Here is a 16,044-nt window from a genome sequence, read left to right on the forward strand (position 1 = left end):
AGGGAGAGAAAGAGCCCGCTCTCAAGAGAGAAAGATCGCGCGCGCGCACGAGAGAAAGAACTCGTGCGCGCGCGAGGGAGAGGAAGAGCACACGGGCACGAGCGAGAGAGAGAGAGCATGCACGCTCGCGAGAGAAAGAGAGCGCGCACGTGAGGGAGAGAAAGAGCGCGCGCATGCGAGGGAGAAAGAACGCACGAGCGAGAGAGAGAAGGCGTGCAAGCGAGAGAGAGAAATAGCGAGGGCTCGCGAGAGAGAGAGCGCGCGCGAGAGAGAGAGAAAGAGAGCGTGCTCGCGCGAGAGAAAGAGCGCGCGCGAGAGAGAGCGAGAGCGAGAGCACGCATGCACGCGAGAGAGAGAGAGAGAGAAAGAGTGCCGCGAGGGAGAGAAAGAGCGCGTGCCGCGAGGGAGAGCAAAAACGTGCGGGTGCTCGCGAGAGAGAAAGAGCGCGCGCTGCGAGGGAGAGGGAGAGAAAGATCGTGCACGCGAGGGAGAGTAAGAGCACGCACTATCGAGAGAGAAAGAGCGCACGCCGTGAGGGAGAGAAAGAGCGTGTGCCGTGAGGGAGAGAAAGAGCGTGCGCGCGAGAGAGAGAATGAGCGTGGGTGCAAGAGAGAGAGAGAGAAAGAGCGTGCGCACCGTGAGGGAGAGAAAGAGCGCGTGCGCGAGAGAGAGAACGAGAGTGGGTGCAAGAGAGAGAGAGAGAGAAAGAGCGAGTGCGCGCGAGGGAGAGAAAGAGCACGCGCTTGCGAGAGAGAAAAACGCGTGCCGCGAGGGAGAGAAAGAGCGCACGCCGTGAGGGAGAGAAAGCGTGCGCACGAGAGAGAGAACGAGCGTGGGTGCAAGAGAGAGAGAGAGAGAGAGAGAGAGAAAGAGCGCGCGCACCGTGAGGGAGAGAAAGAGCGCGTGCGCGAGAGAGATAAAGAGCGTGGGTGCAAGAGAGAGAGAGAGAGAGAGAGAGAGAGAAAGAGCACGCGCTTGCGAGAGAGAAAGAGCGCGGGCCCGTGAGAGAGAGAAAGAGCACGCGAGTGAGAGATAGGGTGCACGCGCGAGAGATAGAGCGCACGTGCGAGAGAGAGAAATAGCGCACAAGAGAGAGAAATAGCGCGCAAGAGAGAGAGCGAGGGTTCGCGAGAGAGAGCGCGGGCTCGCAAGAGAGAGAGAGCGCGCTCGCGAGAGAGCGAGCGCGCTCGCAAGAGAAAGAATAGCACGCGAGAGAGAGAAAGCGCGGGCTCGCGAGAGAGAAAGAGCGCGGGCTCGCGAGAGAGAGAGAAAGAACGCACGCGTAAAGGAGAGAAAGAGCGCACGAAGGAGAGGGAGAGAAAGAGCGCGCACGCGGGGGAGAGAAAGAGCACGCGAGCGAGAGAAAGAGCGCACGCGCGAGAGAGAGAAATAGCACGCGAGAGAGAGAGAGAAAGAGTGAGGGCTTGCGAGAGAGAGCGAGCGAGAAAGAGCATGTGCCACGAGGGAGAGGGACAGAAAGAGCGCGTGGGCGAGAGAGCAAGAGCACGTGCGCCGCGAGGGAGAGAAAGAGCGCGCGCTGTGAGGGAGAGAAAGAAAGAGCGCGCGCATGAGAGAGAAAGAGCGGGTGAACGGGAGAGAGAAAGAGCGCGCTCGCGAGAAAGAGCGTGCCTGCGCGAGAGAGAAAGAGCAAGCGTGCGCGTGCACGAGAAAGAGCACATGCGCGTGCGAGGGAGAGAAAGAGCATGCACATGCACGCACGAAGAATAGAAAGAGCATGCATGTGCGCGCGCCGCAAGGGAGAGAAAGAGCGCGGGCCACGAGGAAAGACAAAGAGTGCGCGCCACGAGGGAGAGAAAGAGCGCACGCCGCGAAGGAGAGAAAGAGTGCACGCTGCGAGGGAGAAAGAGCGCGCACGTGCTCACGAGAGAGAAAGAGCGCGAGCCGCGAGGGAGAGAAAGAGCGCACATGCGCGTGCGCATGAGGGAGAGCAAGTGTGCCCGAGAGAGAAAGAGCATGCGCTTGCGAGAAAGAGTGCGGGTTCGCGAGAGAGAGAAACAGCGCGCGAGTGAGAGAAAGAGTGCAGGCGCGAGAGATAGGGCGCACGCGCGAGAGAGAAATAGCACGCAAGAGAGAGAAATAGCGCGCAAGAGAGAGAAATAGTGTGCAAGAGAAAGAGCAAGGGCTCGCGAGAGAGAGAGAGCGCGGGCTCGCAAGAGAGTGAGAGAGCGTGCTCGCAAGAGAGTGAGAGAGCGTGCTCGCAAGAGAGTGAGAGTGTGCTCGCAAGAGAGAAAAAAATAGCACGCGAAAGAGAGAAAGAGCGAGGGCTCGCGAGAGAGAAAGAGCGAGGGCTCGCGTGAGAGAAAGAGTGCGGGCTCGTGAGAGAGAAAGAGTGCGGGTTTGCGAGAGAGAAAGAGCGCATGCTCGCAAGAGAGAGAGAGAAAGAGCGCGCGCGCGAAGGAGAGAAAGAGCGCGCGCCTCGAGGGAGAGGGAGAGAAAGAGCGCATGCCGCGAGGGAAAGGGAGAGAAAGAGCGTGCAAGCGAGAGAGCAAGAGCACGTGCATCGCGAGGGAGAGAAAGAGCGCGTGCTACGAGGGAGAGAAAGAGCACGCGCCGCAGGGAGAGAGAGAAAGAGCACGCACCGCGAGGGTGAGAAAGAGCGCGTGCCGCGAGGGAGAGAAAGAGCGCGCGCCGCGAGGGAGAGAAAGAGCGCGTGCCGCGAGGGAGAGCGAGAGCGCGTGCTGCGAGAGAGAAAGAGCACGCGCTGCAAGGGAGAGGGAGAGAAAGACGGTGTACGCGAGGGAGAGAAAGACCGCACGCGAGGGAGAGCAAGAGTGCGTGCGCACGAGGGAGAGTAAGAGCGCGCGCCATCGAGAGAAAAAGAGCGCGCGCCGTTAGGGAGAGAAAGAGCGCGTGCGTGAGAGAGAGAGAACGAGCGCGGGCGCAAGAGAGAGAGAGAAAGAGAGAAAGAGCGCGGGCGCAAGAGAGAGAGCGAGGGAGAGAAAGAGCACACGCTCGCTAGAGAGAAAAAGCACGCACCGTGAGGGAGAGAAAGAGCACGCACAAGAGAGAAAGAGCGCGCACGTGTGAGAGAGAAAGAAAGAGCGTGCACGTGCGACAGAGAGAAAGAGCGCGCGCCGCGAGGGAGAGAAAGAAAGAGCGTGCGCGTGAGAGAGAAAGAGCGTGTGCACGTGAGAGAGAAAGAGCACGCTTGCGAGAAAGAGCTTGCATGCGCGAGAGAGAAAGAGCACGTGCGCGTGCAAGGGAGAGAAAGAGCATGCACATGCACGCGCAAGGAAGAGAAAGAGCATGCACGTGCGCGCGCCACGAGGGAGAGAAAAAGCGCATGCGTGCTTGTGAGAGAGAAAGAGCACGCACTGCGAGGGAGAGAAAGAACGCGCGCCGCGAGAGAGAGAAATAGTTCGGGCGCGAGAGAGAGAGAGAGAGAGAGAGAGAGCTCTTTCTCACCCCCGCGGCGTGCGCTCTTTCTTACCCTCGCGGTGCGCCCTCTTTCTCTCCCTCGCGTGCACGCTCTTTCTCACCCTCGCGACGCGCGCTCTTTCTCTCGCTCGCGCGCTCTCTCTCTCTCACGTGCGCGCGCTCTTTCTCTCCCTCTCCCTCGAGGCGCACGCTCTTTCTCTCCTTCGCACGCGCGCTCTTTCTCTCTCTCTCACGAGCATGCGCTCTTTCTCTCTCTCTCGCAAGAGAGAGAGAGAGCGCGCACTCGCGAGAGAGAAAGAGTGCGCGCCATGAGGGAGAGAAAGAGCGCGCGATCCATGAGGGAGAGAAAGAGCACGCGCTCACGAGGGAGAGAAAGAGCACGCGCTCACGAGGCAGAAAGAGCGCGTGCGAGAGAGAAAGAGCGCGTGCCGCGAGGGAGAGAAAGAGCGCGCACTCTCTCTCGAGAGAAAGAGCACGCGCTCGCGAGAAAGAGCACGCGCCGTGAGGGTGAGAAAGAGCGCGCGCATGAGGGAGAGAAAGAGCGCGCACGCGCTAGAGAGAAATAGCACGAGCGAGACAGAGAGAGAGAGTGTGCGCGTGCAAGGGAGAGAAAGAGCACGCGCTCGCGAGAGAGAAAGAGCGCGCGCTGCGCGAGAATGAGCGTGTGCACGAGACAGAGAAAGAGCGCACGCGAGACAGAGAGAGAGAGAGAAAGAGCGCGCACGAGAGGGAGAGAAAGAGCACGCGCTCACGAGAGAAAAAGAGCGCGCTAGAGAAAAAGAGCGCGCGCAAGAGAGAGAAAGGGCGCACGCTGCGAGGGAAAGAGCGCGGGCGCGAGAGAGAGAAATAGCGCGGGCAAAGAGAGAGAGAGAAAGAGCGCGCACGCGAGGGAAAGAAAGGGCGCACGCCACGATGGAAAGAGCGAGGGCTCGTGAGAGAGGGAGGGAAAGAGCGCAGGCTCGCGAGAGAGGTAGAGAAAGAGCGCACATGCACGAGGGAGAGGGAGAGAAAGAGCACATGTGCGCAAGGGAGAGGGAGAGAAAGAGCACGCACGTGAGGGAGAGAAAGAACGAGCAAGCGCGAATGGAAAAAGCGCACACGCGCAAGTGAGGAAGAGGGAGAGAAAGAGCTCGCGCTCACGAGAGAGAAAGAGCACGCGCCGTGAGGGTGAGAAAGAATGCGCGCGTGAGGGAGAGAAAGAGCGCATGCCACGAGGGAGAGAAAGAGCGCGCCGCAAATGAGAGAAAGAGCGCGCACTGCGAATGAGAGAAAGAAAGAGCACGCGCGAGAGAGAGAAAGAAAGAGCACGTGCACGCGAGAGACAGAAAGAGCATGCGCCGCAAGGGAGAGAAAGAGCACGTGCGCGAGAAAGAGCTACAGCACGCGCTCCAGAGAGAGCTAGAGCACGCGCGTGAGGGAGAGCTAGAGCACGCGCGTGAGGGAGAGCTAGAGCACGCGCGTGAGGGAGAGCTAGAGCGCACACGTGAGGGTGAGCATGCGCTCTCGAGAGAGAAAGAGCGCACACTGCAAGGGAGAGAAAGAGCGTGAGCCGCGAGAGAAAGAACGCATACATGTGAAAAGAGAGAGAAAGAGCGCACGCGGGAGAGACAGAAAGAGCCCGCGCTCACAAGAGAGAAAGAGCACGCATTTGCGAGACAGAAAGAGCGTGCGGCCTGAGGGAGAGAAAGAGCGCACGCGCAAGAGAGAGAAAGAGTGCGCGCCGCGAGGGAGAGAAAGAGCGCGCGAGAGAGAAACAGCACACAAGAGAGAAAGAGTGCGCAAGAGAGAAAGAGCGCGCGCACGCGAGAGAAAGAGCGCGCGCACGCGAGAGAGAAAGAGCGTGCGCACGTGAGAGAGAAAGAGCGTGCGCAAGAGTGCAAGAATGTGCGCATGTGAGAGTGAGAAAATGAGCACATGCGTGCGAGAGAGAAAGAGCACGGACACACGAGAGAGAGAGAGAGAGAGAGAGAGAGACACAGACAGACAGACCAAGAGAGACAGACAGACAGAGCTAGACAGAGAAAGAGAGACACACAACCGGGGTGAGAGTGAATGAGAGACAGACAGATAACCGGGTGAAAGAGAGAAAGAGAGGGAGAGAGAAAGAGAGAGAGAGAGAGAGATAGAGAAAGAGAGACAGAGAGACCGAGACAGACAGACAGAGAGAGACTGATAGACAGAGAGACACACAACCGGAGTGAGAGTAAGTGAGAGAGATCTATTCCATGAGATCTAACCTTGCTAATCAGTCTCCCATGGGGAACCTTCCCAAACGCTTTACTGAAGTCCATATAAATCACATCTACCACTCTGTCCTCATTAATCCTCTTTGTTACGTCTTTAAAAAACTCAATCAAGTTTGTGAGACATGATTTCCCACGCACAAAGCCATGATGACTATCCCTAATCAGTTCTTGCCTTTCCAAATACACGTACATCCTGTCCCTCAGGATTCCCTCCAACAACTTGCCCACCACAGATGTCAGGCTCACTGGTCTATAGTTCCCTGGCTTGTCCTTACCACCCTTCTTAAACAGTGGCACCACATTAGCCAACCTCCAGTCTTCCAGCACCTCACCTGTGACTACCGATGGTACAAATATTTCTTAGTTATAAGGCAAGTTTAATTAAGTGAGGCTATTTCAGTTGGAATACAGGAGGAGGAGGAGAGATTTAATTAAAGTAAATAAGAGAGGGGTCTGGATAGAATGAACATGAAGGACCTACTTCCCTTTGCAATGAGGATCAATAACTAGACTTTAGTTATTTAAATAACTTGTAGGGGCATTAGACTTGAGAAGAAGGCCTTTATCATCTCATTTTAAAATTAATTGAATGTATAGTTGATTATCATAACTGACAAGGCTACAAATTAAGAGTTGGAGAGCTGTATTAAGATAAACAGCTCTTTTGAATGGCATATGCTCGATGGTTTCCTTTCCTGCCTTAAATTCCTGTTCCATTGATTCATTGGTGCCCCTTATACTTCCAAACAAGAATAACTGGACTTGAAACATTGAATATTACTCTTTCCAGATGCTGCCAGACCTGTACATTTTCTTCAGTACATAATATTTTATTTCAAATCTCCAGCATCTGCAGTACTTTGCTTTTACTCCCATATCCTCATAGATGTTCCTAAATTGATGACTGGAAGTGGTCACACAACCATTATTCCCTTCAAGCCATGCAGCTGAGTTTCAACCTAAAAAGTCTCCACCTTGGGATGTATGCAATATAGCTGCTGAAAATTATAATGGGAAGTATTATTACAGTCTAATTTTCTCATCTTACCTTTGACTCTGGTTTACAGTAGAGCTGTTTACCATGACTGAAGAAGTCAGTGTGCTCTATTAATTCATTTCTCAGTTGTCTGAATTCTTCATCTTTTTCTTCAATGCTTTTTTTAAGTTCTTTTAGCTTTTGCTGATAATCTTTTATCTGTTCTTCCAACCTACTATTTTCAGTTGTTAACCTTTCCTAGAAGTGTAAAACAATTAGAAGTAACAAAAACCTGCACAATGTTGTGACAGGAGGTATTAAAACAACTAAGCACTCGAGTATATCAGAAGATTCATAGAGGCCTCAAAAAAATAAAACAATTATCTGTCCAAATACAATTTCATTTTGTGAGTGCACAATTGATCCAAGTTTATGTTAAGTAATCTGGCAGTGGAATATGTTTCATAAAGAAGCACAGTATTGAATACACAACTCATTATTGGTGGTTTATCACAGGTGCCACTGCACCAGCAAAATCAAAGCATATGGTTATCATTAGATTTACTGCATAGAGATAGAACTGGAACAAAAAAAACCCAGAAAATGCTGGAAAAACTTGCATCTGTGGAGGGAAAGCAGAGTCCTGTGACCCTTAAGAACTAGAAGCAGCTTGGGGCAGAGGTGATTTTTATGCTGATGACAGAGGGTGATGTGGAGGAGAGATGGGGAACAGACAGAGAGGTGGAGAGGCAAAGAGACTGTTGATATTAGACCAGGAAAGAAAATAAGCCAGATAGGTGGTAACAGGGACTATGAATAGCTGAAAATGAGTTGACTGTACTGAAAGCGACCCATTTCATGCCAAGATCTGGTGTAGTGGGGTAGGTAATATACCAGGAAGCAGATGTTCATGCTCTGAAATTGTTAAACGCGATGCTGAGTCCTGAAGGCTACAAGGTGCTGAAGTGGAAGATAAGGTGTTGTTCCTCCAGCTTGTGCTGAACTTTACTGGAGCACTATAGTACGTCGAAGACATCAATGGTGGCATGGGAACATGGTGTATTGAACTGGCAGGCAACTGGCAGCTTCGGGCTATTTTTACCACTGGAATGCAAGTGTTCAGCAAAGCAATCATCAAGTCTGCGTTTCATCTCCCATACAGAACTGGAATTTGTATAAATTCTTGAGTTGTTTCAAGAATGATCAACACTCTGGCCAAACACAGAGAGTAAGTTATAAAATAGCACAGTGGATAGCACAAGTTCAGTTCTGCCACTAATTATAACTGCTATCCAGATGCCATTTGGCAACCAGATACCAGATACTTTCCCTACCCTCTGCTTCTACTTATGCTTGTCTATTTTCTTTCACTTAATAACAGAACAGTTATCAAGTTACTCAGTTAGTGATACATATCGATCAAGCTGCCCTATTTATTAGTGTCAGTTACTGCTTAGGTGATTGCACTATTGCATCTGATTCAGGATACTGTGTGATCAAGTCCCATCCTACAGCTTTAACACACTAAAAAAAAATGAATTAAAGGCATGAACTCTCACATGGAATTGCCATCACAGACATGTGGTCAAAGGAGGGGCAGAACTGGCAACTCAACATTCTGGGATATACAATCTTCAAGGAGGACAGGAGTGTGTGAATGAGGAGGTGATATTGCATTAATTAAGCAGCAGTTCCTGCAAGAAAGGACGGACAATATCTTGTGAGGGACGTCAAATGGGTCTTTGTGGGTAAAATTTAGGAATAAAAAGGGGGAGTCAGAATGATAGGAGTCTATTTTCGGCCCCACAATCAGAGTCAGCAGGAAATAGAGGACCACGGTGGCACAGTGGTTAGCACTGCTGCCTCACAGCGCCTGAGACCCGGGTTCAGTTCCCGACTCAGGCGACTGACTGTGTGGAGTTTGCACGTTCTCCCCGTGTCTGCGTGGGTTTCCCCCGGGTGCTCTGGTTTCCTCCCACAGTCACAAAGATGTGTGGGTCAGGTGAATTGGCCATGCTAAATTGCCCATAGTGTTAGGTAAGGGGTAAATGTAGGGGTATGGGTGGGTTACGCTTCGGCGGGTCGGTGTGGACTTGTTGGGCCGAAGGGCCTGTTTCCACGCTGTAAGTAATCTAATCTAATCTAGATATATAGACAATTCATCAAGATGGGTGTTAATAGATCATTATTGTGGATAGTTTCAACTTCTCCAACATTAATTGGGATAATTATAATCATTAGAGATGGAGGATTTCATGAAATGTATTCAGGATTTTTTTAATGTCAACACACTGATGATCCAGCAAAGGACTGCACAGTGTTTGAACCAAATTCTGGGGAACAAAGTTGGACAGGTGGCAGTGGGAGAGCATTTTTGCAACAGCAGCCACACCAGAGTACAGTTTAAGCTGGAAATGGAAAAAGATGATCTGCAGTAAAAGAGATTTGAATTTGGAGAAGGCAGATTTTATCAAAATAAGATAAGATCTGTCCAACGTAGACTGGTAACAGCTACCTGTCAGGAAATCTACAGCAGAGGGTTGGGGATATCGAAAAAGAAATGGGGAAAGTACAAGCACAACATCCTTCAGGTTAAAATGTAGGAGCATTCAGAGAACCCTGGATGTCTATGAATATTCAGGACTGGGTAAGAAGGAAAACAGAGGCTTTTAGCGGGTATTAGGGCAGCATGGTAACTCAGTGGTTAGTGCTGCTATCTCACAGCACTAGAGACTCTGGTTCGATTCCACCTTCGGACCAACTGTCTGCAGAGAGCTTGCATGTTATCACATGACTGCATGGGTTTCCTGTAGGAGCTCCAATTTCCTCCCCATTCAAAGATGTGCAGGTTATAGGGATTGGACTTGTTAAAATGTTCAGGGATATGGAGGCTAGGTGGATTACTCATGGGAAACGCAGGGTTACAGAAATAGGGTTGTGGGTTGGTCTGGGTGAAATGGTCTTTGGAGGGTCCGTGTGGTTTCAATGGGCTGAATGGCCTACTTCCTCTTTGTAGGGATTCTAAGGAATCAAGATGCCCTGGTGTATAGAAAGTGCAGGGGGACCTTAAGAAAGTAACCAGGAGAGCAAAGAGGCAGCACAAAAAAACACTGAAGGGCAAGATTAAGGAGAATCCCAAGATATCTTACACTTACGTCAAGTGAAAGAGTATAACCAGGGAAAGAGAAGGGCACGTTACAGACCAAGGGGGAAGCTGTCCATCAAGCTGGAAGGCAGCGTTTACAAAATACTTCACATCTGTCTTAGGAGGAAGAGGATGTGGCACTGATTTCAGGAAGAGAGACTGAATGTTCTTGAGCAGATGAACAACGGGAATGTGGAGATATTGGAGGTTTTAGCAGGCCCAAAGGAGGAAAAATCCCCATGTCTACAGGAGTTGCATCCCAGGCTTCTGCAGGAAAGGAGGGGGAATCTTACTGGAATTTGGACCCAAATTTTTAACTCCACTCTGGCCACAGGGTAGGTGCCAGTGGACTGGAGGACAGCTAAGAAAGGTGGTAGAGATAAAGCAGGGAATTACAGACCAGTCAGGCTCACATTATTAGAGAAAATTCTGAAGGAGAGAATTCATCTCTATTTAGGTAGACAATATTTGATCAGGGATAGTCAGGCTGGCTTTGCCAGAGGGAGGTCATGCCTAACAAATTTGATTGAATTGTGAGAAGCGACCAGGTGTGTAAATGAGAGTAGTGCAGTTGATGTAGTTTATATGGATTTCAGCAAAGCCTTTGACAAGGACCCACCTGATAAAGAAGGTGTAAGCTCATAAGATTCAGCATGAAATACCAAGTTGAATCCAAAATTGGCTTAGTGATAGGAAACGAGAGGGTGATGGTAGAAGCTGTTTGTGTGATTGGAGGCTGGTATCCAGTGGCATACCACAGGAATCGGTTCTAGGTCCCTTACTGCTTTTGATATACACAAACCAAATAGTTGAGTGTGGATGGGGTGATAAGTAAGATGACAAAAGATTGGCTAGGTAGCTGACAATGAGGGAGAATGTATTAGATTACAGGAGTAAAAAATGAGGTCTGCAGATGCTGGAGATCACAGCTGCAAATGTGTTGCTGGTCAAAGCACAGCAGGTTAGGCAGCATCTCAGGAATAGAGAATTCGACGTTTCGAGCATAAGCCCTTCATCAGGAATAAGAGAGAGAGAGCCAAGCAGGCTGAGATAAAAGGTAGGGAGGAGGGACTAGGGGGAGGGGCGATGGAGGTGGGATAGGTGGAAGAAGAGATTGTTGGGTGCTTGCCCACAGAGCTCTGAAGGTAACAGAATGGGTTAATAGCGTAATTAACAAGACAAACAGGACATTGGCCTAAAACTGAACTTATAAGAGAAGGAACGTTATGTCGGAGCTGTACAAGATTTTGGTTAAGCCACAACTGGAACACAGTTCTGATCACCTCACCAGTCAGTGTTAAAAGAGATTCAACAGGATGTTGCCTGGGAGGAGCATTGCAACAATGAAGAGAGCTGGATAAGCTCGAGTTGTTTTCTTTGGAGAAGAGAAAGTTGAAGGGGGCCCTGATAATAGGTGTATAAGATTATGAGGGGTATTGGACAGGGTGAATAGAAACAGTTGTTTCCCATAATTGAAGACTTAATAACAAAGAGCCTAATTTTAAGGTGAAAGGCAGGAAGTTTAGGAGGGATTGGAGGATGGGAACCTAGACTGTAGCTTCAGGGTGCAGGACCTGGAGTGTAGGGAGGTTAGAAACATGGCATCAATCTCAAAGGAGGGTGCCTGTAAACAGGAAGGTGGCTTGAAGTGTGTATACTTCAATGCGAGAAGTATACGAAATAAGGTAGGTGAACTTGCAGCGTGGGTTGGTACCTGGGATTTCGATGTTGTGGCTATTATGGAGACATGGGTAGAACAGGGACAGGATTGGCTATTGCAGGTTCCAGGGTTTAAATGTTTTAGTAGGGTCAAGGTGGGGGTAAAAGAGGGGGAGGTGTGGCATTGCTTGTCAAGGATAGCATTACAGCGGTGGAAAGGACGATGGATGAAGACTCGCCATCTGAGGTAGTTTGGGCTGAGGTTAGAAATAGGAAAGGTGAAGTCACCCTGTTAGGAGTTTTCTACAGGCCTCCTAATAGTCCTGGAGACATAGAAGAAAGGATTGCGAGGATGATTCAGGAGAAGAGTGAAAGTAATAGGGTGGTTGTTATGGGGGACTTTAACTTTCCAGATATTGACTGGGAAAGCTATAGCTCGAGTACGTTAGACGGGTCAGTGTTTGTCCAATGTGTGCAGGAGGGTTTCCTGACACAATATGTAGACAGGCCAACAAGAGGTGAGGCCATACTGGATTTGGTTCTGGGTAACGAACCAGGCAGGTATTAGAATTGGAGGTAGGTGAGCACTTTGGGGACAGTGACCACAATTCAGTGACTTTTACTCTAATGATGGAGAAGGATAAGTGTGCACTGCAGGGCAAAAGTTATAGCCGGGGGCAGGGAAATTATGATGCGGTGAGGCATGACTTAGGATGCGTGGCTTGGAAAAGTAGGCTTCAAGGGAAGGGCACAATCGATATAAGGAGCTTGTTCAAGGAGCAGCTATTGAGTGTCCTTGATAAGTATTTTCCTGTCAGGCAGGGAGGAAAGGGTCGTGTGGGGGAGCCGTGGTTTAATAAGGAATTGGAATCCCTTGTTAAAGTGAAGAGGGCGGCCTATGTAAAAATGAGGCATGAAGGTTCAATTGGGGCGATTGAGAGTTATAAGGTAGCCAGGAAGGATCTGAAGAGAGAGCTAAGAGCAGCAAGGAGGGGACACGAAAAGTCTTTGGTTGGTAGGATTAGGGAAAACCCAAAGGTTTTCTATAGGTATGTCAGGAATAAAAGAATGACTAGGGTAGGAATAGGTCCAGTCAAGGATAGTAGTAGGAAGTTGCGTGTGGAGGCTGAAGAGATTGGGGAGACACTGAATGAATACTTTTCATCAGTATTCACTCAGGAACAGAACATTGTTGCCGATGTGAGTATTGAGTCACAATTAATTAGAATGGATGGCTTTGAGGTATGTAGGGAAGAGGTGTTGGTAATTCTGGAAAGGGTGAAAATAGATAAGTCCCCTGGGCCTGATGGCATTTCTCCCAGGATTCTCTGGGAAGCAAGGCAGGAGATTGCAGATCCATTGGCCTTGATTTTTATGTCGTCATTGTCCACAGGAATAGTGCCAGAAGACTGGAGGATAGCAAATGTGGTTCCCTTGTTCAAGAAGGGGAGTAGGGATAACCCTAGTAACTATAGGCCGGTGAGTCTCACTTCTGTTGTGGGCAAAGCCTTGGAGAGAATTGTAAGGGATAGGATTTATGAACAGCTGGATAGGAATAATGTGATCAAGGGTAGTCAGCATGGTTTTGTGAAGGGCAGGTTGTGCCTCACAAACCTTACTGAATTCTTTGAGAAGGTGACTAAGGAGGTGGACGAGGGTAAAGCGGTAGATGTGGTGTATATGGATTTTAGTAAGGTGTTTGATAAGGTTCCCCATGGTAGGCTACTGCAAAAAAAAAGGGGGGTATGGCATTGAGGGTGTGTTAGAGGTTTGGATTAGGAATTGGCTGGCTAGAAGAAGACAGAGGGTAGTAGTTGATGGTAAAGGTTCATCTTGGAGTGCAGTAACTAGTGGTGTTCTGCAAGGATCTGTTTTGGGACCATTGCTGTTTGTCATTTTTATAAATGACCTGGAGGAGGGGCTAGAAGGTTGGATGAGCAAGTTTGCGGATGATACGAAAGTCGGTGGAGTTGTTGACAGTGAGGAAGGATGTGGCAGGTTACAGCTGCAGAGTTGGGCAGAAAGGTGGCAAATGGAGTTCAATGTAGGTAACTGTGAAGTGATTCACTTTGGTAAGAGTAACAAGAAGATGGGGTACTGGGCTCATGGTCGGATACTTGGTAGTGTGGATGTGCAGAGGGATCTTGGTGTCCATGTACACAGATCTCTGAAAGTTGCCACCCAGGTAAATAGTGCTGTGAAGAAGGCATATGGTGTACTGGCTTTTATTCGTAGAGGAATTGAGTTCCGAAGTCCTGAGGTCATGTTGCAGTTGTATAAGACTCTGGTGCGGCCGCATCTGGAGTAGTGTGTGCAGTTTTGGTCGCATTCTATAGGAAGGATGTGGAGGCACTGGAATGGGTGCAGAGGAGGTTTACCAGGATGTTGCCTGGTATGGTAGGAAGATTGTATGAGGAAAGGCTGAGGCACTTGGGGCTGTTTTCATAGGAGAAAAGAAGGTTTAGGGGTGACTTGATAGAGGTGTAAAAGATGATTAAGGGATTGAATAGGGTTGACCATGAGAATCTTTTTCCACGCATGGAGTCAGCTATTACGAGGGGGTATAGCTTTAAATTAAGGGGTGGTCGGTATAGGACAGATATTAGGGGTAGATTCTTTACTCAGCGAGTCGTGAGTTCATGGAATGCCCTGCCAGTAGCATTGGTGGACTCTCCCTCTTTATGGGCATTTAAATGGGCATTGGATAAGCATATGGAGGGTAGTGGGCTAGTGTAGGTTAGATGGGCTTGGATCGGCACAACATCGAGGGCCAAAGGGCCTGTACTGCGCTGTATCTTTCTATGTTCTATGATGGTGGGAATTTGGAATGCACTGTCAGGTAGGTTAATTGAGGCAGGAAACCTCAAATGTTCAAAAAGTACTCGAAGTGCTACAACATTCACAGCCAAGTGCTAGAAAGTGGGATTAGTGTAAATATATAGTTCAGTCAGTACAAATTCAATGAGCCATAAGGCCTCTTCTGTATTGTATCACTTTATGAATCTGTGAAAAATTAAGGCTGACACTCCAGTGTTGCTCAGTTGACTTCTTTCCAGATGATAGGTTAAGCAAGACCATCTGTGTTCTCAGGAGAAGGGAGAAGACTGCCTGGCAATCTTTTTGAAGAACAGCTAAGGAGTTCTCCCTGATGCTCTGGCCAATGTTCAGTCCTCAAACAATATCAGAAAAGTAGTTATCGCGTTGGTATCACAGTGCTATTTGTGGGAGCTTGCTGTGAACATAATGGTTGATGCATTTCTTCCATTAAAGTAGTCATTATATTTCAGAAATATTAAATTGTCTGCAAATTGCTAGTATGGCTATGAAAGGAGCTATATGAATGCAAGTTTATTTCCCTTCATAACAACCTCATTACTGAGGTAATTCTTCCCCATGTGAAACTTTTATAGGTTCTTCATCTCCTCTATGTGAGATGAAACAAGTCATTACACTAACACTGCAATTACCAGCATCAAATGCAAAATGTTTCTAGCCTGTTCACCAGGTCGTTTTGATATAACAAATGGATCCAACAACCTGTTGAATAAGATCTTTTTAGACTATTCAATGGTGGGCAGATAGTCCTTATATTCAAATTACCATTTAGAAATAGAGACCCTGTCATTTATTTCATTAACATTTGTGTGAACTTGTGTATAGAGTGACTGATGTGTTTCCTGTATTACAACACTACTATATTTCAAAAGTAATAATTATTTGACAAAGAACTTTTAATGATCCTGCAGATGAAAAGGCATGTATGCATACATGCAAGCTCTTTCCTAAATTCTATAAAAAAGTTTGTAATGATACAAAACCTGAAAGTACTGCAAACTCTGAGGAACATAGTACAAAACTTCAAAAGGGATACAGACAAAGTGTGATGTGCAGATGACAAATGAAGTTCAAAACAGAAAAGTGAACTGAATAATTTTGATAGAAAGAATGGAGAGATTAAAAAACAAATTCAGGGGATGTGGACTTTGCTGACTCAACCAGTTCAGAATTATTGCCTGTCCCCTAGTTGCCTTTAAGGGGATGATGGTGAGCCATCTTTGAACCATGACAGCCCAATTGATGTAGGTTCACCCATAGTACTGTCAGATAGGGAGGATCAGGATTTTGATTCAATGATAGTCCAGCAATGGCAATATACCTTCAAGTCAGAGTAGTGAGTAGCTTGGATGGTGATGTTCCCATGTACCTACTGCCCTTCCCCTTCTAGAAGCTAGTGGTTGCGCATTTAGAAAGTGCTGTCTAAGGAGCCTTGGCAAGTTTTGCAATGCATCTTATAGATGGTACATACCGCTGTTACTATGCCTCAGTGGTGGAGGAAGTGAATGCTTGTAGATGTGGTATCAATCAAACAAACTGCTTCTTGTAATGTCAAGTTCCTAGTGTTATCAGAATTGCATGTATTCAAGCAAGTGAGTTTTTAAGATAATAGACAGGATTTGGGGAGTCAAGCGGGGAGTTACTTACTGTAGAATTCCTAGCCTCTGACTTGGTAACCACAGCATTTACATGGTGAACCCTGTTCAGTTTTGGGCCAATAGTAATCCTCAGGAGACTGATACCAGGGGATTTAGCAATGGTAATGCCACTGCATGTCAAGGAGC

General features: G+C 48.5%; 1 protein-coding gene across 4 annotated transcripts in view; it reads right to left on the reverse strand.

The window, feature by feature from the left end:
• Positions 1-16,044, reverse strand: part of LOC132817445 (TRAF family member-associated NF-kappa-B activator-like) — a 94,913-nt gene that overhangs the window by 33,884 nt on the left and 44,985 nt on the right. For all 4 annotated transcript variants that reach the window (XM_060827890.1, XM_060827889.1, XM_060827888.1 and 1 more), the window contains one exon: positions 6,694-6,879. In XM_060827890.1, the coding sequence (XP_060683873.1) occupies positions 6,694-6,879 (186 nt within the window). The remainder of the gene's footprint in view (positions 1-6,693; positions 6,880-16,044) is intronic.

Source organism: Hemiscyllium ocellatum, chromosome 7, assembly GCF_020745735.1.
Source record: "Hemiscyllium ocellatum isolate sHemOce1 chromosome 7, sHemOce1.pat.X.cur, whole genome shotgun sequence".
Classification (NCBI taxonomy): domain Eukaryota; kingdom Metazoa; phylum Chordata; class Chondrichthyes; order Orectolobiformes; family Hemiscylliidae; genus Hemiscyllium; species Hemiscyllium ocellatum.